This window comes from Melozone crissalis, unplaced genomic scaffold (genome assembly GCF_028551555.1).
Source record: "Melozone crissalis strain CALT ecotype California unplaced genomic scaffold, PUWL_Pcris_2 ptg000033l_1, whole genome shotgun sequence".
Lineage (NCBI taxonomy): Eukaryota > Metazoa > Chordata > Aves > Passeriformes > Passerellidae > Melozone > Melozone crissalis.
This window is the reverse complement of record NW_026535811.1, coordinates 14,788,097-14,813,541: the sequence shown is the minus strand read 5'-3', so window position 1 is coordinate 14,813,541 and position 25,445 is coordinate 14,788,097. Positions and strand designations below refer to the sequence as shown.

General features: G+C 40.7%; 1 protein-coding gene across 1 annotated transcript in view; it reads right to left on the bottom strand.

Annotated features, from left to right (window-relative positions):
* TRIM24 (tripartite motif containing 24) overlaps positions 1 to 24,067 on the bottom strand; it is a 53,792-nt gene extending 29,725 nt beyond the window's left edge. The window contains exons 1-2 of the mRNA XM_054281955.1: positions 23,662 to 24,067; positions 3,265 to 3,383 (exon numbers count right to left, since the gene is read on the bottom strand). Of these exons, the coding sequence (XP_054137930.1) occupies positions 3,265 to 3,383; positions 23,662 to 24,067 (525 nt within the window). The remainder of the gene's footprint in view (positions 1 to 3,264; positions 3,384 to 23,661) is intronic.
* Between the last annotated feature and the right edge of the window lie 1,378 nt (positions 24,068 to 25,445).

Genomic DNA, 25,445 nt, shown 5'->3' with positions numbered 1-25,445 from the left:
TCAAATCTAGCACTTGCTTCAGCAACATCTCTTAGGTCTGAAGTCCCTTTCTGCTCACTCTTATGAATGAAGTATAAATTTTTTTTTTCAAATTTCTCTTCAGAAGCTGATAATTTTGCCAAGTCTATCAATAAATCACAATGTGAAAAAAAAATTATAAAGCACCTGCTCTTTCAAAGTATTTACTAGCTGCCCACAACCTACACAATTACTGCATTTCCTGTGGTGCTAATAGCCAGCACAAAACCTTTAATGCTACCCAGGAAAGCTCTTGTGGAACATGTACTAGGGAATTCAAGTTCTAGTTTTTCCTCATGCTCACTTCTTGTGCTCCTGAAGTTTTCAGCAGAAACTGCTAGGAAGCACAGCTGTGCCAGTAGTGTACTGAATGGCCCAAATCAGGCTCAGGTAAGATAAACATGGTTATAGATTGATGGACAGAACTTTCATGGGTTCCACTTATTTCTCTCTTCCCACAATGCCAGGCTCCATGACATGCCATTCACTCCTGCAGTTTTAATTCAGCATGCTAAAAACTGCTGTAGCATTAGTACTATTTTGAATCTGAAACAATCAAACATTTCATTTGCAAAAGGTCTTTTGCAGTCTCTTTTGGAACGAAATAAAACAGTCCTTCCTACCAACACACATAAAAGGCTAATCATAGATACAGACCAGTGGTTCTAAACCACAACAATACTTGCACAAAACCCTTGCCTTGCTTCCCATTCTAATTTCTTACTCATTCAAATAAAGCTGCAAAAGTACTTAAGACAAAACAACTATCTCAGTAGAAAAAATCCTATACAATAGCCAGAGTTGTGCATAGAATTTGGATCACCTCTGATGCAGTATTTCCTGCAAGTGTCAGTATCTTTTCTGCTTTAATTTCTCTGATCTGTTGCCTATGCTAATGGCAAATTTTCTTGCATTTCTCTTTGCTCCTTTAAAGGTTAAACAAGACAGGCTGATTAGAAGGCTGTATCATCCTTAAACCTCATAATATTCCCCCCTGGACAGTACACTAATCAGTTTAACTATCATTGATTTAACTTTGCTGTTCCACAACAGAGACATTTACAGAACAGTGTAGGTTTTTTCTTATGTCAAGGTACAAATGAATGTAAAAAAAGTTTCATTATCATACCAAACTAAATCTATTCAAATAAGGAAAACTGCACATCATTCATTTCCAAGAGGTAAGTTCCACACTCAGTTAGCAGGCATCTAACAAAACATCTAGCTCCATTTTTTTAGAAACAAGTCAGCAAAAAAGCACATGAATGTCCTATTCTGCTGGTTCAGCAAAGTCTGCTGGTCTGCCTTCAACTGCTAAAGAAAGTGTGCTGAGTTCAGCCAAGGACCTTAGCTGCAGAACAGACTTGCTTTCAAAGTGCAAACCTGCTGCTTTGTGTCAGGGAGAGGGAGAAACAAATATGGAATGGAAGAGTAAGAGCAAAGTCTAGAAAGGATCTGAAGGAAACACAAATGCTTTCAAGAACCTCCCTGACAAATGCTCACACCACTCAGTGAATGGAATTTTCCACTTTACTTTCGCAGGAAGCAAAAAAAATATTGTGAGGGGAAAGAGGGGGTCATCAGAGACTTCAAAAAATTGGTTACTACTCCCAAGGGAAAAGAAAAATCCATTTCTATCACCACTCCCCAAAGCAGTATCTTCAAGGACTTGTTATATAACTAAGCAGAGGCTATGGGACACTCCCACCTCTCAAAAAAACCCCAAACATTTAGGACTGCTTCTGCATAAAATTATTTGCTATCTTGCTTCTCTTCCTAATTTCAAAGTCACTATAAAAGTTATGGTCAAATTTTCAACAGGGACTACTCATCAATCTTACTGGTACAGTATTGAGAGACTATGTAAATCTCACACCCATCTGCAAAACTCAGATATTATCCTGCAATTCCCAGGGGACAAACAAAAACTAAACATTTCCCCTTGCCAAATCAAAAAAAAAAGCCAAGTTCAAACAGTCCTACATTGCAAGAACACAGCTTGTACTTCCAGCAACTCACAGCTCAGTTTCTGGTAAGGTCTATAATTTCTCAGAAATCCAATTTCAAAATTCCTTAAAATCTGAACAGTTTAATGGCCTGCAAGACACAAGTTCTGTTCCTCAGAGATGATGACACCACTTATTCCTTCAATAGGCAGTGAGCTGGAACCACAAACCTGACTGGCTCCTGCCATCTGCTCCCAAGAGATGTGGCTGTTCCCACACAAGCACAAATTCCAGCTAAGCCTTGAAAGGAGCAGAAGGCACAACAAAGGACCTCTAAGACACTGCTCCTGAAGCAAATAGCTCAAGAGCCAATGATACAGTCCCCCATAAACTGGGAAAGTGAAAAAGAGGCATTTTCAAAATAAAAGGAGACCACCATCCAAATATTAGGGCATGAGTTGGAATGCAAGCCACACTGATACAGCAACCTTACTCTACTATTCTTGTGAAGAATGCAGCAACATACAAAGAGGCTGGATTATTTACAGTAACTTCCTGGAGTTTAATAAAATGTCCTTGAGTAAAGAGATGCATAAGATACTCCCTTACTAGCTAAAAATGAAGACATGCAGCAATCTCTGTTTTGCTAACAGAGATTGTTCAAATGTGATCCTACACAGATGTGACTATTTGTTTGGTATTGCTTCCACACTAGCTAGTGTTTGCCTCCTGAAAGAGCCCCCAATATTACTGTTCTTTCAGATAAGCAACTGTTATGAGATGGCTATTACTTGACTGTACAAGGAAGAAGAGGCAGCCTACCTAAGGAAAACAAACAAGAAACCCCTACAATATACCAATCTCCCCAATTAGCATTTTGAGCCTCTTCCTTGGCAACAGGACTCCAGCTATTTAACACCATGTTTTCTCAGTAATGTGATAAAGTCCATTTAGACCTCCTGGTGTAGGGTTATTCAAATCTTTGCTTCAAAGAGTGCTTCAGGTACCCTGTCCAAAGTACAGAATTTCCCATTCTAATGCCTACTCCTTACTTTTATCTTTTGCTATTAAGATGCAAGTTTATATCAACAATTAAAAATAGTATAGGGTAACATAACCACCTTCTTTACATGCATTTTCATACATTTTAACTGATTTTCTAGAGTAGCTACCCCATGTGATGTCAAAGTAGTTGAAGTTCTGTCTGCATATGAAGAGCAAAAAGGCCACAGAGCAAGAAGCCAAGGATATGCACACATGTCCAAAAGGTGTTAACTTGATTACATGTTAATGCACTTACCTGATTTGATTTCTCTACTGTGCTACTGGGAACCTCTGTGGTATCCTTCACAAAAAAGTTATCTATGATGTGTCTCTCTGCACATTCCTGACCACAAATTGGACAGCGGATAACACCGACTGGGGGGAAAAAAGAAAATCTGATTATGCTTGCACAAACTAAGATATATTAAATAATTTTAAAGACAACTTGCAAATATAAATAATTTTGAAAAGATGTTATACTACTTTCCTGTCAATAAGGTGTAAGAAAAATAAAATTCTCTTTTATCACTGAAGTAATGTTTACTTGTTGACATATTCTACCACCCAAGGTCAAACACTTTCTTCCTTCAATGCCATAAGGAATTTGCCTTAATCTAATAAAGAAATAATTATTTTACTATAAAGGGAACATATTCCCGTTGACAATTTGTTGCTGTAGAATGGATTAAAGTAAACACTTATTAGTGTGGAATATTAATAAGGGACACTGAGTGGTATTACACACACACACACACAAACATGCCAGCAGTGTGACGTGACTGACCTTGATCCATGTCACATGAGAACACAAATGCAGGACATTCAAATTTAATGAGGTGACTCGTAGAGAGGAAGAATTGACCTGTATTAATATCATTACTACATTCACATTAAGAAAGGGAAAGTAATAAAAACTTAGGAATAAATAAGCAGGGCTCTCTCCCTCCTCTCCTCTGCAAGACACAATGGGGTACAATTCTAAGATAGAAACATAGTTAGGCTCTGGGTTGAAGAAAGCTGAGAACCAGTAAGACAAAGGGTTAAACAATTAGTCTTTTCAACAGAATGGAAAGGTTAAAGTAAAGTTCAAAACTTGGGGTTGAGCTGTGAGTAGACTAGGTAGAAATGGAAAAGATTTTTAAGCAGAAACTTTTCTAGCTGCAGAAAATAAAAATGTCCTATTAGCACTGAGGCTTGTTTTTAACATCCAAGAAAAATCTCTAAATGCTAGGCACTGATATCTTGCTTGAAGAAAATTACTGTAGTCATTACAACCAAAAAAGGAAGCAATTGAAACCAAGTTAGGCTGAAATAATCACTTAGGACATGGAAGTCACATGCAAAAAGCCTACGGTAGAAGAGTCATGCAATGTACACTGACACAGATTCTAGACCTTCAGCTCCCATTTGTGAGGAAACATAGATTTAGGGCCTTAAAAAAGATCTGTTTAACCCAATGAATTCAACACCAGTATATAAATCACCACTTGCATATTTAACTAGACCAGCGTGGGCTTAAAGCAGTTTCTGTTTCATTTTTGCAATAAAATGTAAAAAGTACAGAAACTATTAAATATTTCACTTTCTGCAGAAGAACTTAATTCCTTACTCTAATTGCTTCATACAAGATTTAGGTAACTTTTTCATAAGATTCTTCCAACAGATGCTCAAGATTTAACTGGCAACTCAGTATAAAGCAGTGCTGTAATAAAAGTCCACCCATTTTACTAAAGCAATTCTTATTCTGGAAAATCAGCAAGCAGTTTTTCACTTGATTTCTGAAGGCATTTCACTTTCATCTGAACAGCTATGATGTTGAGCCTGATTTTACTCCAAGTGCCATTTTACCAGTCTGCATTTCAATACACATTTGTGCAGTTTCCTTTGATATACAAATTCCATTTTTTGGCTACAACTTTTGTAACACTTTTTATATCATCATCTGCAAAGATAATTGAGAAATTCAGTTCTGGTAAGTCACATAGCTAGCAGAACTGCAAGTACTGAATTTCTCCTGTAATTAAGCAAATCAATTTACAGTCAAGAGTGAATACATCTCCTAATACTCAAGCTACACACTTTCCAAAAAAAGACTATTTTTTACATTTTTCAACACCACCAATTACAAACCACCCTCTCCCTTTTCATTCTTGATCCTGACAAAGCACAGTGCTCCGGGTTGATAGCAAAATAAGCTAGGGAGGAAACTTTTTAACACAATTTAAAGTACTAAAAAGCAGGCATTCTTTAGTGCAGCACACTGGACGCACAGAGGTTATTTCCTCTACTCTGAGGTGTCACAAAACTTTACAAAAAATGTATTTATTCCATTATGATCATAAATATTGATTACAGTGTGCTTCCTGGCTAATACATCACTTTTTCTAGAACTAATTTGCATGCATCTACCTCTTAGTAAGAGTAGTCCTTTTGTGTTCCTACAAAACACCTGTGAAGGGGTCTCTGGTGATTGTATTCCCTGAGAGCCCCCAGAGTTACAGGTGACCTTTCCTAGAATTTCTCTTGAGAATTCAATTTAGGAATTCAACAATTCACTGTTGCCTCTTCTTATGTAGCTACCACAAAACCCACTGTATTCCTCATTATCTGTTTATCCACTGGTTCCAGCCACATGGAGCATCCTGTGTGCCTACTTATTTATTATTTAATCTACTTCTTTAAAGCACATTGTTCCCTTACTTGGACAAGTCAGGCATCATGATGTTCTGTTCCTTTTATCAAGGTCAACACAGGTGTCTTGAGTTGGTCTTTGCATGTGTTTGGGAGATGGGTATAGACATAGAATGAGACTGGCAAACCAATTCAGGCATGGATTTATTTCTCCTGCTCTCCCAAGCTTTACATTTACTGCTTCACTGCCCAAATGCACTACTGACTACAGTGAAGCAACATGACAAGCAGCACAAGGATGGGAAGAGGACAACACCACCACTGAAGATTAAACCTGGAGCCACTGAACAAGATCAGCAGCATTAACCAGGGTTTGTAAGTCAGCTTGAGTTGAAAATGTGGAAGACAAGGAAGAGGAGGCAAGAAATTAGGAAGCATATCAAGACAAACCAAATATTTCACATGCCTTTTCACCAACAGAATATTGCCTACTACCTATTCAAGAAATCATTTAGAATTTCTAGTGTGACATGGGAAAATGGTGGGAAAAAAGGAAAAATTGCCTAAAACTCCCAAAGTCTTCATGAATTTTCTTTTCTAGAATTCCTTATGCTGTCTAGCCTTATGTCAGGGGTTTCCTCTGCCACTGTGTGAGGGTAAACTGGCTTTTGTTATAATCCTGAGTTGATGACTGCTACACAAATCAGTTTTAACCCAGATTTAGCCAACCTCAGGATGGTGAATTTAACCAAAAAACCTCAAGTATCAGGGTTTCTATTAGTCAAAATAATTCTATAAGATTCTTATTTCTCTTTAATGGAGCAAACACAAGAAGGTGAAAACATATGACTTAAATTGGGAGGAGTTTCATAACCATCATCATTATAATTGTGAGGATGGCGAGTGAGCAGATCCCACATTTTTATCTGCTCCTTTGTTCCAGGTGGAAGGAGTTAACACAGTTGCCTGTCTCAAACATTGTCACAGCCCCGGGTTGACTTTGCCATGAGATAAGCACAGAACAGAGTGACAGGACAGTGATATCTCCAGGCCTGGCAGAGGTGAGACCTGGCTAGCTCATTCTGGGTAATGCATCCCAACAAAAATTCCCACTGGGCAAATGTGTGTAAAGAAGCAACTGCTGGTATGCAGATCACTGGCCAAAGAAAGATCACCCCAAGTTCTGGAAAAGCTGAAATCTGTGACCACTACCAACCACTGAGGCCGCCTGAAAATAGCTGAAACTTGGACTGTAAGATAAGCCACCACAGCAGGAACCTGAGATAAGATAAAGGGGTGCTGTTGTCTGAGTGTTATCTGAGATCTAGGGGGAGGCTAACAAAGCTGGGGGAGAAGAATTTGTCACACAACTGCAGAATTTATGGGCCACAAGGAAAGCCAGCTCAGCAACTGTGCTGAAATCAGCTTGGGCTTGGTAAAATGTAATTCCAGCAGGGGGAGGTCGACCACCAACTCAAACAAAGAGAAAGAGTACAAGGACTAATCAGCATTAGAAGCACGGGAATCAATTAACCAACCAATAGAATAGTAGCACTGTGTAGCCAATGAGCAGTAATTTGTTTCTTTGCTAATATGTATGAATAGTGAAAAGACCTGGAGAATACCACTAGCAAGAGAAGCCCAGGCTGAAGATGGATCAAAAAGACACCACTGGATCTATAGGTAGTGATTATCTTCTACCTGATCTCTCTTTCTGCTCTCTTTTCCATTTCTTTCTACCTTTCTCTCCCTGACATTCCATGTTAAATAAAATCTGTATTATGCACGTCAGTGTATGATCTTGTTTGACCCCTAATTTGGGCAGAGGCACATCTCAATAGCTGGATCTTAGCATCAGGAGAATTGTTTTTTCAGCTGTAAAAGGAGCTGGATCAAGCCCTTGTGGCTCTTAAGTAGGAGTAAAAGAGACGACCTCCACCTTTCTGAGCAGCATTCTTACAAAAACCAAGCAGTTGTGGAATGTCACATTCAGATTCTGCGTGAACCAGGCCAGGACACCACAATGCTAACTAAAGTAGCAATGCTGGCTCCCTTGCTCTCTCACTTCTATCCTGTGAGAACAAAGATTTGTGCTGCCATGCACTGAGCTGGATTAGGGACTGCAATATTGATTCAATGGGGCTGTGCCAGGAGAGGAGAGTGTTTCCCCTCACTGTCTACATGCTCATAACACGTGCACCTCTTTCAAGGAATGCTAAACTGCATTTTAGGTAGGAAAAATCACGGCCCATTCTTAGTCTTCTTCACAAGTTACATGCTGCATCCACAAGGGCATCTCGTGCCATTCAGTGGAATGGATTTATAGGTTATACACTATTATTTCCAACTCCAAACTCAATTTCCTGGGAGTGCATTCAAGACCACTGAAGCATCCCAAGACAATAGGAGGAGACTGCTCTGCTTTGCCCCAATTTTGACTCATTTGCGTCTTCACTGTTGCAAACACGTTTCAGAGCCAATTTAATAAAGCCACTGGATGATCATTTGTAGATCCAAGAGGGTATTTTTGTTAGTAGATGCAAAGTGCTTTACTAAAAAAAGGAGGATTTAATAGTTCCCTTTCTTCAGATTAAATCAGTCAAAAAACCCACTAGTTTTCTGAAAGAGAGCTCTCTTTATTAAATAGAGTGCTCAGAAGCAACTGGCAATTTTACCTGCAACGACATAGTCATTACAGAATAAATAATTAGGGTTTTGTGCAGCAATCTTTCCCAGTTTTACAGATGTTTTGCTTGAAATTCTAACCATACAGATTTCAGAACAAAAAAATATTATCAGCAAGTTACACATCCAGTTAAAATGTTTAAAACATGGACATGCTAATTAAAACTAATAAAAGGTATGTCAGAGATTGAAGGCAGCACCAGCTATAAGATTTTTAACACAACTACACAGAAAATTAGGGTGTTTTTACTGTGAGCTACAGATTCTTTTCTCCTCTTGCTCTTTCTATAGATACCATTAATACTTGCAAGCCTTTTCATTAAAATGCATGGGTTTGAGGATAAGCAGGTTATACTTACACAGGTCATGTTTCCCAGTTAAGAACAAACACTTAGAAAACTTCATTTGAGACTCAGTATCTTGTGAAATAATGTCTGAATCAATTTTTAAAATAATTACTGCTTTCCTCTTGCTTCTCACTAAGCCACTACTGGTGCTGCAAAATTGGCAACTTCTTCAAACCAGTTTGTTCCAGAAAAAGCTGCTTCCATCTAGTTGTGACAGCCTGCTGCTGCTAGTAGAGGGGAGATAGGTTAAACCAATAAGCAGGCACATCTCAAGGGAAAATTGGCACCTACTGCCAAGATATAAACATTCCAACCCACCACCAATCTAGCAAAAAGTTTATTAAAATTAAAATTAATTAATTGTTAATTTAAATTAATTTAAATCCTTTAAAATGCAAATAAATGAAAACCAGACAAAGACTATTAGCTGTAATCCCCCCTCTGGAAGAGTGTTACAGGCCAGTTTTTATGCTGCAGTACATTGACTTTCTTGGAAAGCACTGCAGAGCTGAATTAAAATATTTCAGCTGCTCTGTGAAATAGTTCATTGTTTTTGCTATACATGCCCAATCTTCAAACATTTTAGATAGCGTGTATTAGACTTCAAAAATTGTAAATTTTGCAAGGATTGACTCTCCAACCACTTCTGAATACCTTAAGAAATTCTGGTGGCAGAGTTTACATTCACATCCAAAGCTGCCCAATGCATTTTCTTCAACAACACAATTATAAGAAGTGTCACAGTCCTAACAAAAGGAAACATTGTTATTGGGGGATGGACAATGTTTAAGTACAAGATGATGAACAAAAAGTCTCACTGTCTTGCAATGAGCGTGCTTAAACGATGATGCAGAATCTGCCAACAAGCCAATTGTCACTGCTGACTGTGATGAGCATTTCTTTCATCAAAATTAAAATACATTCTTTCCAGTCCTGAAATTGCCAAGTATTTCCAAATGATATGTGATGAATTCAGACATATAACATGCAAGGATGTTTAAGATTCTGTGATACTCTTGCATTATTTTCTCTGATTAGCCAAGTATTTCATATGGAAAGTGAGCTTAATGCTGTTTAGATTTATACATTCTACTGAAATACCACTTTGCAGATACTCTTGGATCTTGCCAACAGTGCTCAAGTCCATTGTATCCATGTGTTTCTGGAACAAGGAAATTAGTACCTTTCTCCATAAACAGCAGCATGTTAACATGTTATAATTAATTAAAAAAAAAAAAAAAGATGACTGGGATAAAAAAAATTTGCTGTCAGAATCTCTGGTATGAAGATGGACCCTGCCTTACAGCACAATACTAATAATAATTTGTTTGGAGCACTACATTTCATACTCTGGCCTTCATCTTTGAGTTCTCATCTACCACCAGCTGTTAGTTCAGCAGGGGCAGTACAGTGCATTTATTCCCAGAAATCCTAGTTATAAAAATAGCAGGTTAACAGAGTGTAATTTGGACAGCAAGAGCCAGTCCCAACCCAAAGAACCAAGCCCTTCTCAGGCACTGGAAGAGTCAGTTCTTTTTAATTCTTTGTTGAAAGGATGAAAACTACACTCCAACATGTGACACTCTTGAGTGTTTGGCCCACTTCTTCTGTTTAGCCCCAGCTACCTTAATATTCTCATCAACACTGAGCAGATGTGAAGGTAAAAAAAGCCTCAAAAAATAACTTTTAAGAATTGGGATCATATTAAGGGAACCGAATTAGAAGCAGTAGTGGGAACAACAGAAATTAACAGGCTTTAGTCAGAGTATTTCACTATAAATGTCATCCAAACAGGAGTGATAATCCAACTCAAGGCTTTTGACTAGCTCATGCTACTCCCTCTCTTCTTCAACTGCTCAGATGCATCCTTGCAACCTGTTCCTCACCAGCCTGCTTCCATTCTCAATATGCTCACCACTCAGAAACTGGAAACTACCTAAGAGACTTGGCAAACTACCCTCTTGGCCCTCAGCTTCCCAGCCACCAGCCTCAGGGGAGCAATTCAGGGGCCTAAACAGACATACCTGATTTGAAGGTAATATCCTGACTGCCTTCCAGCTATATTCCAGAAGGAAATAGGGCTCCTGTGGATTGTGCAGTACATTTACCTGCCCTTTTAAAATATCACAGGCATCCCAAAAATTCAGCAATGGCAGAAGATATTTTAGTTCAGACAGATGAATTCCAACTTACCTGCCTATTCTATGCCATGTATTTTTGATGCTGTGATCTCAAGTTCCTGCTGGAGAACACAACTGAGGCACACAGATCTTTGCACCCTAACAAACTGGAGTCTGTAGCTCCAAAGGAAAACTTGCTTTAAAATCTTGAAGTGTCCATATTCAGAGCCATCAACTTGTTAACTGCAGTGTTCATGGCATGTGTCCATATCCTGCTACATGGATATTTATTTTGAGGTTCTCCTCAAGGACAGAGTTCAGAAGTCATCAAGACCTCTTGTTATGTTTCCTTCAAACTATCTCAAAATACAGATTACAGTGATGCAAAATGTATTGGAACATTCCATCAACTTTATCTGTAAAGTATTTGTGCAGGGAACGGATGTTTAAAATTACATAGAAATAATATGTTGGTCTAAAATAATAGGCTCTGCCTTTATTTGGGTTATTTTGTTTGGTGAGAGGGTGGAGAGAAAAAAAGGGCTGATTGTTACAAAGAAGAGATTTTTTTATTAATTATTGTCTCTTCAATATATTCTTCAACGACAGTACAGTAATAGCACATTTACCATCCAAGTACACTGGCCAACACTTAGATACTCAACAGCAAAAAAGAGGAATTTATGTATTTATCAATAAATTCAGAGTATTTTTAAAGGTAGATTTTGAATCAGTGTTGCAATTAAATCTGTTCTATAACAAATACTTTGACCTGGCAGTATTTTAAAATTTTCTAGTTTTATTTTTTAAAGCTTGCTGTTGGACAGGGACAGAGGCTATGAAAAGTACCAAAAATACTTGATGAAAATTCCCACTCTAGTAAGAGAAAAAAATAAAGATACCTATTTCCTGCAGTTTATATCAGATAAGTCTGAGTGCTCTACAAGACATTATTAATGGAATAAAAAGTAAAGCTCCAAGCCATTCAATGCATTTAAGTAATATAAACCAAGACTCTCAAATCCAGCCTATTCTGACTACATGTTATATTTAAAAGCTGCTCAACAATAAAGCTTGTCCACAGGCAGAATTTTTGCATCTATGAAAAAGCAACTCTTAATGGCAGCACAAAACTAATACTGATTTCTTATGCTGATTCCACAGAATAGAATTTTACACCTGAAAAATGGATAGAGTTTCTTTGCAGTATGGCCAAGTTTTAGTACCTTTAACAGGATTCATCTAAACATTACATGAAGTTCCCTTCATTGCAGACATAGGTAATAGTTAGGTTATGAGTGATCAGATGAATTACACCTGACATCCACTTCTTTCCAGTAATTATATAGTACTCTTATCCACTACTGGGAATCCACTTCAATTGCAAAAATTCCTCTGATATTCTAAAACTAGTCATTAAAAGAGAAGAATATCCTCCAAGTATACTGCAGCTTACAGGGATTGCACTTTTGGGCGTGGATGGTCAGGAATAAAAAGCCAGCTCACTTTATATTCTTCTCTTACATGTGCCCAATATGCCACAGCACCATTGTAAGGGTTCAAAAAGCAAAGTGTCCACCTTTTCCCAGCTCCCACACAGCTTTAAGAGTACCAAGCTGGAGCAATATATGCATTGTGAGATTCACACATGGCTATGCAGCAGGCAAGAACCTGCATTAATTAAGAAGCAGCGTTATCATCTCCTCTGACACTGTATTAATACGAAAATTACTGAATGTAACTAATAAAACATATTCCTTCTGAGTTGAAGAGATGAACTAATGGATCAAATAAGAGCAACAGGGATTTCTAACAGCTGCCCTACAGCTTCCAGAAAACAGCAGGTTACAGAGCCAGCAGTGATAGTGCTTATGTTCCCATGGTGTATCTCCTTCTGTTGCTGTAACCTGCACTAGGTAACTGAGCCATGAGCCAGAGCCTGTTGGCTGATGTGAATGAACATCCACATCCACTGAAGAAATCCAGTATTCCTATAGTTTCCTCCATTTTCTCAGAACTAAAGAACAACTCATTCAAAGGAGCTCTCCCAGCACGACACTCTTGGCACAAAGAACAAAGCTTAAGAAAATTAATCTTCTACCAAAACTGGTCTTCATAAGTGCCATTTATATACCTTCTGTTCTTCACTCACTCAATCTCTTTCCACCTTCTTGCACCACATTGCCTCAAAGGATTGATAATGAAGTTGTGGAAATACTACACTTGGCATCCAACAGCAGCTTGTGAATGAACTAGGACTGTACTTCTATTCCTTCTTTATTTTTAAGGAATAATCACAAGGGTTCCACCATGGCATTGTGGTTCCTTATCTACTTGTCTGGCATAATGAGAAATGAAAAGCAAAACCAAGCAGCCACAACTTTAAGCCAGAACAACAGTGACTCTGTCAAAAGTTTGAAGCCAGACATCCTGCAGCTTAAAACACCTACACTATATTCTCAAAAATTTACATCAGTCCAAAAGGCAGCCAAAGAAAGCATTTTAAATCTGACCTCAATGGAACTGGGAGCAGGGAAAAGGAAAAAAGCCCACACAATCAGATTGGAAAACAATACAATAATGTATTGTTGTATACATTCAATCAGATTGGAAAACAATACAATAATGCTGTTGCTAAATGGACTTTTAAAAGATGTAAGATTAGCATTTAGCTTCTTAAAAAATCCAGACTACATTCAGCTCTTGCACAAAGGGTGGAAGAGGTGGTTTATGGATATCCATTTGGGATACCCATAAACAAAGTCATCTCCATTTTGCCAAAACAGCTTCTAAAATCATTATTTTGATGAAAGCTCTTTGGCTCTGTTTAGTGTCAATGGCTGTGATAATAATCTAGAAGACACATGAGCCACCACAAATCATGGCTTTGCTTCTAACTTGTATCTAGTCCAGCTGTAAGGCCATTTTTGAAAAGCAAAAGGCAAGAGTGCTGTCTCCCTGCACAATCCATCAAGATGCACACAATTTTACTGAAGGTGCCTGTGCCAACAGTCTATATATCAAATACTTGTTAACTGAGTGATAGAAGCAATACTTGCAAGTCATTGTTTTGGTACAGATAGGAGTTATGACAAACATAAGAGTATTTTCTTTTGTTTTTTTGTTTAAAATTCACTGCTAGATGAGGGAAGACCACAGGTCCTCCCACATGATCCATTCCAGAAACTTCTGAACACTCTTTCACAAGACTGGACTCTGCCTTTGCTATGAAGCAGAAAATAAACATTCTATTTAACAACTTGGAGTGCAATATTTGAAGAAAGTTTATCTGTATGGGAGCCCAGAGATGCTAGCAGCTCTATCTGAACACCAGCTATGCTTATCCAAGGAAAGAATTCTATGTGTCTGTTTTGAGGTAATACTTACTCAGACAACATTTAACACATGAGCTCTGAAACCACATTTGAGTTTCTTGCATAGAGAAGGGACTGAAGAAAACTTTAGAATTTCTAAAGGAGATAAAGTTCCTTTAACAGTTGCTTAAACTAAACAATCTAAATACTCTAAGTTTAGTGATTTCCAATATATGCTAACCAGTGGGTTATACCCTCACAGTCCCTACTCCCAAAGGGAAGATAAAACTGATCAATTGAAGGCCAAGCAGTCTGTAGTTAGTAAGCTCAACAACCAGCCCATGAGCTAAAACAAGTGAGGATAGCTGCTAATGTGTGAAAGGCCCCTAAACAAGACAAAAGCAAATAAGGAACAGAACTATTGAGTGTTGAAAACCAACTGCTTAAGCAAGAAAAGGCAGGAATCTGTAAACACACAGAAAAGATAAATATAATCCAGACATACAATACCTCCAGAGTTTCAAAGTTCCCAGCCATTACTGAGGTCCTGCTATGGGACATTACCCATCATTTCACAGCTCTACATTCATTCAACAAAGCTTGTCTGCTGAATAGATTGTCTTTATCTGTGTCCAACTGAGGAGTTGCCTGCTACCCTAATTTATCACTTTGTGGCTGTGATACTGAAACCAGCCAGATAGAAACTATTTAACAAGTTTTAAGTATTACAAAGCAGGCACTCTTTACTGCAGTGCACTGGTCCCTTGGAGGATTCTTCCTCCAAGCAAGTTCCGGGAGCCAACAGGTTCTCATCATACACACTGATGGCATACTCATTAGCTAACCCCCCTTACCTGATGTATATATTATTTTATTTGACACAGTCACACCCCTTTTATTGGGAGTCCTTACAGGGTTCTTTGGGGGTCTTTTCCAGTGGCCCTCAGTGTCCAGTGTCCTTTTGAAGTGGCTGTTCCTTGACCCTTGTGGCCACATTTCTCTTCACAGAGAAAAGCAAGGCACAACTTCCCAAGGATATTTCTGGGATTCACATTCTCTGAACCTCAGAGAAAGAAAAAACAATTCTTATCTCATTAACTGTGCCTGTGTTTTGGAACAAGTGGAATGCATTGAGGAAGATTATTTACCTGAAGGAATTTGCTTGATTGGATTCTGTTGTGAGTGTTTTGATTCACTGACCAATTGAATCCATGGGTGTGTGAGTGTGTGTGTGTGTGTGTGTGTCAGCACTGTTGGCTGACAGTCATGAGATTGCATGCAGTTGAGTTGAGTGCTTGTGCAGTTTCAGTTTAGATGTAGTGTAACATAGTACAGAATAATATAGTATAATAAAGTAATAATTAGCCTTCTGATATCCATGGAGTCCTCCCTGTCATTCTTTCCCCTTTGTCAGGGTTGCCCTGTTTTCCCTATAAGTGGTGAATCAAATATCACTGTAGCCTGAGCTGAAGAACCATGACCCTGAGACTGGGCGGAGTTCACAGCCAAGGCTGAGCACGGTGAATCCCAGAAATATCCTTGGGAAGTTGTGCCTTGCTTTTCTCTGTGAAGAGAAATGCAGCCACAGACCTCCACTTTTGAGTAAGCACAATATCATTTTTTTCTGTAACTTCTGCTTTGTCAGCCTTGCAGAGCTGAGCTGGCATCCCACTTGCCTTTTGCATGACTTCTGTTTGCCTAAGTTCCATCCTTTACCTATTCCTGCAAGGCTGTGCTGTTCTGTTCCACTACCCTCAGACTAAAATGGTTTTCTGTTCTACTGTCAGCTGGGCAATGCTATGAATTCCAACTTTTACTTGAAAACTGTTGAAAACAATAGTTACAAACGAGCAAAATTTTTCCAAAGGCAAAGAAGATTCAAAGCTGCCCCTTCTTAAACCAGCTGGTGAGAAGGGCATGTAATTGACACTCCTGCATTATTTCAGCAACTACTTTACTCATTTTAAAGCAAAGTCCATCTTAGAAAAAAAAAAATGTGTTTCAATTCACACTTCTGCTGTTCAGGACAATTTTGCATACTGCTTATTTCTAGTAACAGACTTGTTGGTGCTGGGCTGTTTTGTCAAGGCACTGCACCTTGCATTTAAAATTAGAACCTTGCTCCCACTTTAAAATGTCTCATTCTCCAGTCCCAGCAGTGCTGCAGCTCTCTCCCTCTTCCTTTCCACCTACTCATTCCCTGTGCAGCTGGCAGCATTCCCTCCCCAAAGAGCATCAGTGTTACAAGTACCCGGGCACTGCAGGGTCACAACATGAACTCGTGTGACGGCTGGATCAGAGCATTAGTTCAGCAAACTTCAGCTCCACACATCCTTGACCAGGCTCAGACTCTGGAGCATGCCTGGAAACAAATGAAGCCAATCAAGTAAGTTTTATTAAACGCTTTCTGACCTCATGTAGGCATCCTAGAAAATACAGGGGGGGTTTCCAAGTCAGCATGTACGTTAAAATAGCCTTGTTTCTTTTTTATGAGCTACAGTCCAGACAGATGTGTTAGCTCACTGGGAAAATTATACAGTCACTTTTCAAATTAGGCAATCATTTTAGTTCAAAGGGTGTTTGCACTACAGTCTTGTTTTATTCAAATTCAAACTATATTCACTTGAGGGACTACAGTTGAAAGGGAAACTCTCCATTTTAATAGAAAGTTGCCTGTGGCAACTTAATTATTAATCAGAAGCAGAAATCTTTCTGCATTCAGAAGGCAAATGGCTCAGCTCCCCTGTCCATGTACTCCCATTTACACAGGATTTAGCACCAGATTTCTTTTTTGAAATGAGGATGTCTCCATGACCCAAATCCACGTTACAAACAAGGGCCCTCAAAACCCATGAGTGCAGTTCAAAGAGCTGAGCCTTGCTTACTGTCATCTTTTTGCCATAGCCCACTGATAAACTTCAAAAATAACTAGAAACCTTGTTTCACATCAGTCCTCTATCACGCTAGTAATGTAAGGTAATGTGCAATTTTGTCCCACATAAAAGCTGCAGATAAGCACTTACTTGAATCACTGGAGACACAGTATCAACTAATTAGGGACGTTCCTTGGCTCAACCTTCAGTTTCATAGCTGACTTTACAAGACTGTTTCCTGGTAAAAAATGTGTCATTTCCTTACTTACTTTACACAACTGTTTCATGCTTTCTTTGAAGGCAAAGAAAGAGTTTTACACATACCCTCTGGCCAGCAGGTGAAAAAATAGATTTGGTCAGTTCAACTATGGCACTGATGCCTTCAAAGCACATTTGAACTGCAAGCACCTACTTTAAACATACACAACTCCATAGCTACCTAATTGCTGAGGTAAATTTTAAAAGCATCACCAGAATTTTTTATGAAACCATTTTTTCTGTGTCCTTTTAAATTTGCCAATTGGTGGGCATCTGCCATCCATCCAAGGTCAAACCACTGTCCTACTGTATTAAAGTATATAATTTTGCTGCAAAAACATTTTAAAAGCCTGAATTTCCAATTTCAGAAATAATGGATTTTTTAATCTAGTCTCTTAGTCATCCTGAAATACAGTCCTATTTAGAATTCACCTAAAGTTCCTTTTGGTATTCCCCTGGCTTGTTTTTAGATCAGGTGCAACAGACAAAATACCAGCTTTTCAAGTTCACTGTTACTGGGAAATTCCACTAAATAATATGGAAATTCCTCCTACAGCACCTCAGCAAACACACACAATACTGGCATAAAGATTTACCTGTACAAAAGACAGCTTTCTTTAACAATATTGCATTCAGAATCAAGAGTTTCAACAAAATTTCTCTTTCTCAGATTTAACAAACTGGGTGAAGTTCAGAGAATGTGGTCACTTTGTAGCACTCATGGAATTCAGCAGATCTGCTGCATAACTGAGTAGTTCTTCAGAACATTTTTCCTAGAAATAAGCCAGCCCATAAAAACATTCTTCCCCTTGCCTCTTCATGAACATACACACCACTGCTTTCCCTTGCTCTTCAGACAAGATATTTTCTTAAGAGATATCCCTACCATAAGCATTAAAACAACCCAATTCATTTTCAGTTAGACACACCTGAGAATTTTTAATACATTAGTATATTTGCTTTCCTTATGATCCTTTCACCTTATGATTTAGAATTCCTTTCCACTGCTAAAACGAGTTGCTTACCAGAGACATAATTAGCCGATTTTGTATTGAAACAGAGCTAGGTTGGCCTCTGAGGATAGAAACCTTTGTCTGAAAAGAAGTTTCACACAATGGTACACCTATTTTGATAACTTGTACAGCCTAATTTCTCTAAGGCTTCCAACTGGAACGAGCTTGGCATCTGCAGTTGTTTTACCACTCATCTGATGTTCCTGATGGATTCAGCTTTTCAATCTCCCACTTTCCATGGGTGAAAGAAGCAAGAACATAAATGCACCCAAACTAGCCTAGAAATACTACTCTGCATCTATTACACACTTACATTAATCATATATCAGGGCAAGCATGATTCAAGCTAATTTCCACAACATGCAGTTGCCTGCCTTAATAAAGGCTGTACAGGCATGCCTCCAGATTTTTATGGAATTCCTGGTAGAAGAGAAAGCAGTAACTTTTGGCAAATATATCCCTACTTCAAATTACACTTGTACAGTAAGCATCATATCTCATCATATATGTCTCTAGAGCATACTTTTCTCTAAAAGAAGGGTATTACAACTAGAAAAATAAGAACTTTCTCCATTAATATTTATATTAATATTTTAAGCTTCTACTATGTGTTTTTTTAACCAAGAGGTTAAAAACATTACAGGCTATCAAAACAATAATATTGTATTTCACCTGTAACAGTGCTAAATTAATTTGACATACGCAACATCTGGGGCTCTGGGAATTTTCAAATCAAAATAAGCACAAATCCAAAACAGAATGAACACTAGACATGTCTTTCGTATATGTATTCCTATAACATACAAAATATCAACATATATATAAAATACAACATTTCAAAATATTAGCACTCCCAAATCTCCTTATGTTGGAGATTTAAAAATTCACTTCTTGATGCACCAAAGTGGAAACAAGATCATGCAACCATGCCTGTGAAAGTGTGAGTGTATAGCCACACAAACAAAATATGGGCTCTTTGTAATGGCAAAGATGGAGAAAATTCACTGTGGGCAAGTGGCAATATCAATGATTAAATGGAAATAATAATTTGTAGCAGCAAATTTAGAAAAAGAATCTTAAGTCTTCTTAGACTACCAAGACATGGAAGAAAAATTGAACTTCACCACAAGAAACCTCAAATGAAGCTATTATATCCTTCAAACTAACTAATAAGGATCCCAATAATTATCCAACTAAAGGAGGGAAGTAACTAAAGAAACAAGTAACAGAATTTAAGTTGATGTCAAAAGCTGTATTTTCAAGGTCAAATGAAGCAATGACACCAGAAAGTCCAGATGTAAAGATCAGATGAGAAGCTGAAAGCATTTGAAGCTATCTGTAAAAGGACTGCCTGTGGGACTTCATAGAAAAGCAGATGCCACACACATATCTGAGGGGATGCCAAGGGTAAGGTCTTCATTGCATCATTAGAGAACTTCAAACTGTATTGCCAAGTAAATATCTCTGGGAAGTAATAACCTGAAACAGGAACACCTCTGAATCCTTGTTTAGTAACTCTGAAGTATTTATTCCTTATTTAACAGCATGTATTGAATATATTTAAAATGTTAGTGCAGACACTCCCCAAGAATTTAGATAATGGGATTGTCCAAATATTATATGCTTCTAACAGCTTTATTTAAATTTATTTGCTAGCAGGTTTGCTATAGACGAGTTACAGAAAAAAAATATTTCCCTTTACTATTTTGGCATGGACACTAGTAAGATTTCATGATGATAGCTGCATAAAACTTTGCTATGCCACTCCATTCACAAGTATTTCCCCCATACCAGTTAAAAGTCTATTTCATGTACAGATTTATGACAAAGAACAAACAAGGCTACTTGCAACTTTAAAAGTTTTGAGAAGGGACTGAATTTCAATCTCTAACTTTGCAGCTTTCACGTACCTATATCACATTTGAAAATTCCAGAAGAGTTCTGTGAGGCTCTGCATGTTACAAACACTACCCTTACAGGTTACTCACTGAAGCGCAGCCCAGACAAAATCTGGGCAAATTGCAGACTTCTAACAACAGCATTTTTGTGTATGCTCCAGTTGTAACTCACACAACTGGACAGTAAGAATGGTCATTTGAGAAACTAAAAGAAAACCCATATGAACTTAGCCAAACAGTTAGCAGAGGTGGCTGTAGACACTTGCTCACAAGCCAGTGTCACATTTACAGAGCTGCTCTTGCAGCACTCCCTGCAGTCCATAGTGTTCTGTCTGACAAACCATTTTTTGGCAGGGCAACACCAAGATTATCACCTATAGCAAATAAACTACCACTGAACATTCAGAAAGCAGTGAACTCTCCAGTGCTAAAACCACTGGTGTCTGACACACTGATGATTCTTTAACACCTCCAACTTCAGGAATGGTAGAGAAATCAGAAACTCCAGGTTTTCTTTTCTATAGAAGTTATTCTACTTTAAAACTGAGTGCATGTAGCAGTATAGAATATATCCATGCCAACTGGCCTCTCCACCAGTTTGCCTTTGCAAGAGGAATAATAGTTAACATTTATCACATGAAACTCCTCTGTATGTCTTGCCACTTGTCTGCTGTCATCCATACTGAATCTTGTATTCAAGTGAGCAACTCCTGAACTCTTAATTCACTTTAAGCTTCAAGTCTTTTCTTTCACAGCTCCTTAATTAGTTGTTAGAATCTTCACAGAAAGAGAGCCAACAAATAAACTCGTCTGTATGCCGAAGTTGAAGGCACACTTTATTCCAGTAAAGTGAACAAATGTTTCTTCTTGGAAACAGTTTGATGGAGAGATAAAAAGTCTTTCCAGATTATACTTGAAGCTCAACCTCTTCAGCTGCCTGTTTCTCAGCTAATTTCAGTATCCATACAACACACAAGGCTGGTTTGGTGAAGCACTTTTCAAATCACATCCTGTCTTTTGCTCAAGACAGACTCCATTGTACCAATCCTTCTTCAGGCTTCTTTTTGTGCAACTCAAGTGCTCAGCATAGGTGCATAAGCAGCCTGTCTGCTTATCTCTCAGGACATTTTCAAAATTTGCAATTCTATTGTGTTCCTTACTCAGGACATTCCTTCCAGCACAAACAGCTTCCTTGATACTTATTTCTCCAGTTTAGTCACAGTAATTTCATAATTTACATCAGAAGAGTCATTTGTTATCCAGCTTTCTAAGATTATACTCTTCCATTCATTTCTTCATGTCATTCCTCCTAAGCATTTTGTACAACATATTACCAGAAGAGAGAGTTTTGCACCACTTTGGTCCTTCCTCCTTGTGAGAATTTAAGAACTCCTCTACTTGTAACAAATTTCCTCTATATAATCAGTTTTGGATGATAACAGGTGGATATTTTCCTAATCCTAACTTCAAATTCACATTTTTTTTTGTACCAGTTGGAAAACAAAGTAGACAATGCACTTCAACAAGTTTGGCCATAGCTAGCTAATATACAGTCCCTGTTATTTTAACCAGGGCAAACACATGAAAAGTATTGATATAAAAAAATATTAAACTGTATTATGGAAGCATGAAAGTAGCTTGGGAGAAAAGTCAACAGGGTAAAAATAATTGTCACCAAAAATACAGTATATCTGCAAATCTGTAGAATGAGGAGTATGTACTGTGAAATCATTGATACAGAACCAATTCACAATCGAAAGGAGGGACAGAGCCACAAGGTCACTGTTGCTGTGATTCATTATCAAGCAGATGTTTGAACAGCACTAATCTTTTAATTCTTATGATGCACCTCATTTCTCATTCAGCATTTCTGCTATATTTATATAGAACATCTGGGAATGGACCTATACTGTTCATGACTTCTAATCTCAGAAGACAATGATGGTATTGCCTCTTACACTACCTTGCAAACTCCTGAGCTTGTATCTATGCCCTCTTTCCTATTTCCAAGTATCTCATCTTGAAATATCTCATCATACTCCAGAGTCTGTTTTTCTGCTCCTCCCATACATAATTTCCCATTTTTACTCACAGATGTATGAGCAATAACACGTCCTGAATCAATCAAGCTTAAGTATATAAGCTTCGGGTCCTACAGATTTTCCTACTCTTTAACTTTTGATTAGGCAGTCTGAGTACGACAGACTTTACATGCTAAAATTAAAGACTGAATGAATATACTAACACAGACATTTACACAGATAAAGAGTTCAGCATATCCTGTTAACATACTTGGGAGTTTCTCAGATATTCTGAGGCAAATCTCTAGCTATTCCAAATATTTCTTTCTCTGAAGAGAGGTGTCTCCTTTATGAATTGCCACAAACACTTTATATAATTAAGTGGTAATCTTTGGTCAAAACTCTGGCAGGGTGGTCAAGTTTTCCTAAGTCAACTTAAAGGACTTAAGAATGTCCACCTAGAGCTACTACTTTTCTCTTGAGCCCCCGCTACACATTCCAGCAAGTACAACCTCCACTAATACCTATGGATTAGCTCAATTTCCATCACACTTCCTTTTTCCTATACGAGTTTTACCAAGACCTTAACCAGCTTCCACTACAGGATGTTTGTTTGCACTTTTTTCTCAGACGAAAACAAAACCAAGTGATCCATTTTGCCTTGAACAAAATCAAGTGATCCATTAGACCTAGCGTAAGAGGACTAGGGGGAAAAAACCCCAAAAACATTAGGAGTTTCAAACGGAAGGCGTTTATTCCACACCTTCTACAGCGACATGTACTTTTCAAACACACTGACAGCGGCTACTGTGTCAGTGCATGAGCTGAACAAAACTTCCTCGCGGCATTCTTCCTCCGGCGCGGTAATTAGCGAGTAAGTGGTGCATGAATGCCTCAGCAGAGCCACGCAGGCTGCCCGTGGCCCGGACAAGTGTGATTATGGCTGGGCCGCCCCGGTCCCCGCCCAGGCGCGGCGGATGACACCTGCAGGACTCCCCTCCGGCCGCGCTGCAAGCACCGCTCACACAGAGTCCGTGCTCTCGCTACGCCTCTGTGCCCTGCTATCAGCCCGTTCAGGTTTTCCGCCGGCCAGGGGCCAAAGCCTCCCGGCTCCCCGATAACGGCTGCCCGGCCCCGCTGCCGCGGCCCGGAGCGGGAGGCCGGCTCTCACCGCCCCTCTCCACCCGCACACAGAGAGAGGTCCTGGCAAAGCACACTAGTTCTGCCTTCCCTCCGAGGTGGGAAATTTAAAAAATAACCATTAAAACAAACCGAGCCGAAGCACAACCCCGCCGCCAGCCTTGGCGCTGGCGAGCAGCTCCCGTCCCGACAGCTCCGTGCTCCGGCAGCTCCGCGGCCGGGCACCCGCACCCGCCCACGGCACCCGGTCCCGACAGCTCCCCGTGTCCCCAACGCGGCCCACGGGCCTCCGGGTTGGGGGGCAGCACCCCCAGGCAGGGGCAAAGGGGGTACGGGCAAGCAGGGGCACTTACTGGGCGTGCAGTGCAGCGGTGAGGCTTGCGAAGAGACGGGCGAGGAGGGAGGCGCCGCCAGCGGCGGCTCCTTGAGGGCGGCGGCGGCCGCGGAGGTCAGGACGGGGGGCAGCATGAGGTACCGGTCCGGCGGCGGCAGGCAGCGCTGGCACACCGAGTGCAGGCAGGGCAGCAGCTTGGGCCGCCGGCTCTGGATAGGCTGCCCGCACACGCCGCAAGTGTCCAACAGGTTGAGCGGGGCCACGTCCCCGTCGCGCTCCGCCGGGCCCTGCCGGCTCTCGGCCTCGTTCTCCCCGCTCAGCGCCGCCGCCGCTGCTCCCGGTCGGTCCGCCGGGCACGGCCCCCCCGCCGCCGCCGCTGCTGCTGCTGCTGCTGCAGCTGCTAACGCCGCTGCCGCCTCTTCCATTGTCCTACGCCGGCCGCCGCCGGAGAGCCGAAGGGAGGCGGGGCAGCCCCGCCGCTTCCCGCCCGCGCCGCCGCCACAGCCTACCGGCCCCCGCCCCGCGGGTGTTCGTGCGCCCGCCCCGACAGCGGCTGCCCCGCCGCGCCGCGCCGCCAACGGCCGCCCGCGGCCCGCCCCGCCCAGCGCCCCGCCCCGCCGGGACCGCGCCCCCGCCCCCGCGACGTGAGGCGAGCGCTGCCCCGCCCGCCCCGCGGGAACCGGCCCGGCCGCCGCGGAGCCCCGCCCCGTCCCAGGAGCCCCTCCCCGTCCCGGGAGCCCCGCCCTGCCCCGGGAGCCCCGCCCTGCCCCGGGAGCCCCGCCCCATCCCGGGAGTCCCCGCCCCGCCCCGGGAGCCCCGCCCCGTCCCGGGAGCCCCGCCCTCTCCCCGGGAGCCTCGCCCTCTCCCCGGTACCAGTGACTGCTCACGCTCTGCTGGGTGCCTGCTCGGCTCGGTCCCGGTGAGAGGAAGGACAGGAAGTTCCTCTTGAATATGAGGAAAAACTTTACTGTGTGGGTGGCCATGCTCTGACACAGGTCGCCCAGAGAGGGTGTGGAATCTCCTTCGCTGGAGATGCTCAAGAACTGTCTGGACACAGTCCTGTGCCATGCGCTCTGGAATGACCATACTGGAGAAGGGCGCTTGGGCCAGGTGACCCACTGTGGTCCCTTCCAACCTGACCCGTTCTGTGATTCTGTGAGAGGTCTTTGTCCCTTGGACAGGGTGTTAAAAGAGGTCACCTTTCTCCCTGCCCTGTGTGCGGTGAGAGTTTGTGAGTTCTGTTGGCTTGGCGGATCACAGCAATACCGCCACACGCAGCCACGTTACCCGACTGAAACTAATTGGTGATTGGTACAATTAAAAAGATACAATGGAAAAGTACAATTCTTGTTTAGACACAACATTTTATTGATTCAAAGGCCTTAAGAATTGAGCTGGTGAGACATTGGAGCAGGCTGCCCAGAGAATTGTGGATGCCCCAACCTTGGAAGTGTTCAAGGCAATGTTGGACCGATACTGAAATCAGACAACAAAACTTTCTAACACAATTTTGAGTATCAGACAGCAGGCATTCTTTATTACAGTGCTGGACACATCAGAAGGATATCTCTATTTATCTGATGCGTGTCCAGAAGGTAGAACAAGGTATTTATTCCATCATGATCATACATATTGATTACAGTGTACTTCTGGCTGATACATAAACATCACTTTTTGTAGAACTAATTTGCATGCAGCTGCCTCCTACAGGAAGTCTTTTAATGTCCCTAGAGGGTTGTCTGAAGGGGTCTTTGGTGGTTGTACTCACCAAGTGCCCCCCATATTACAGATGGCATTTCCTTG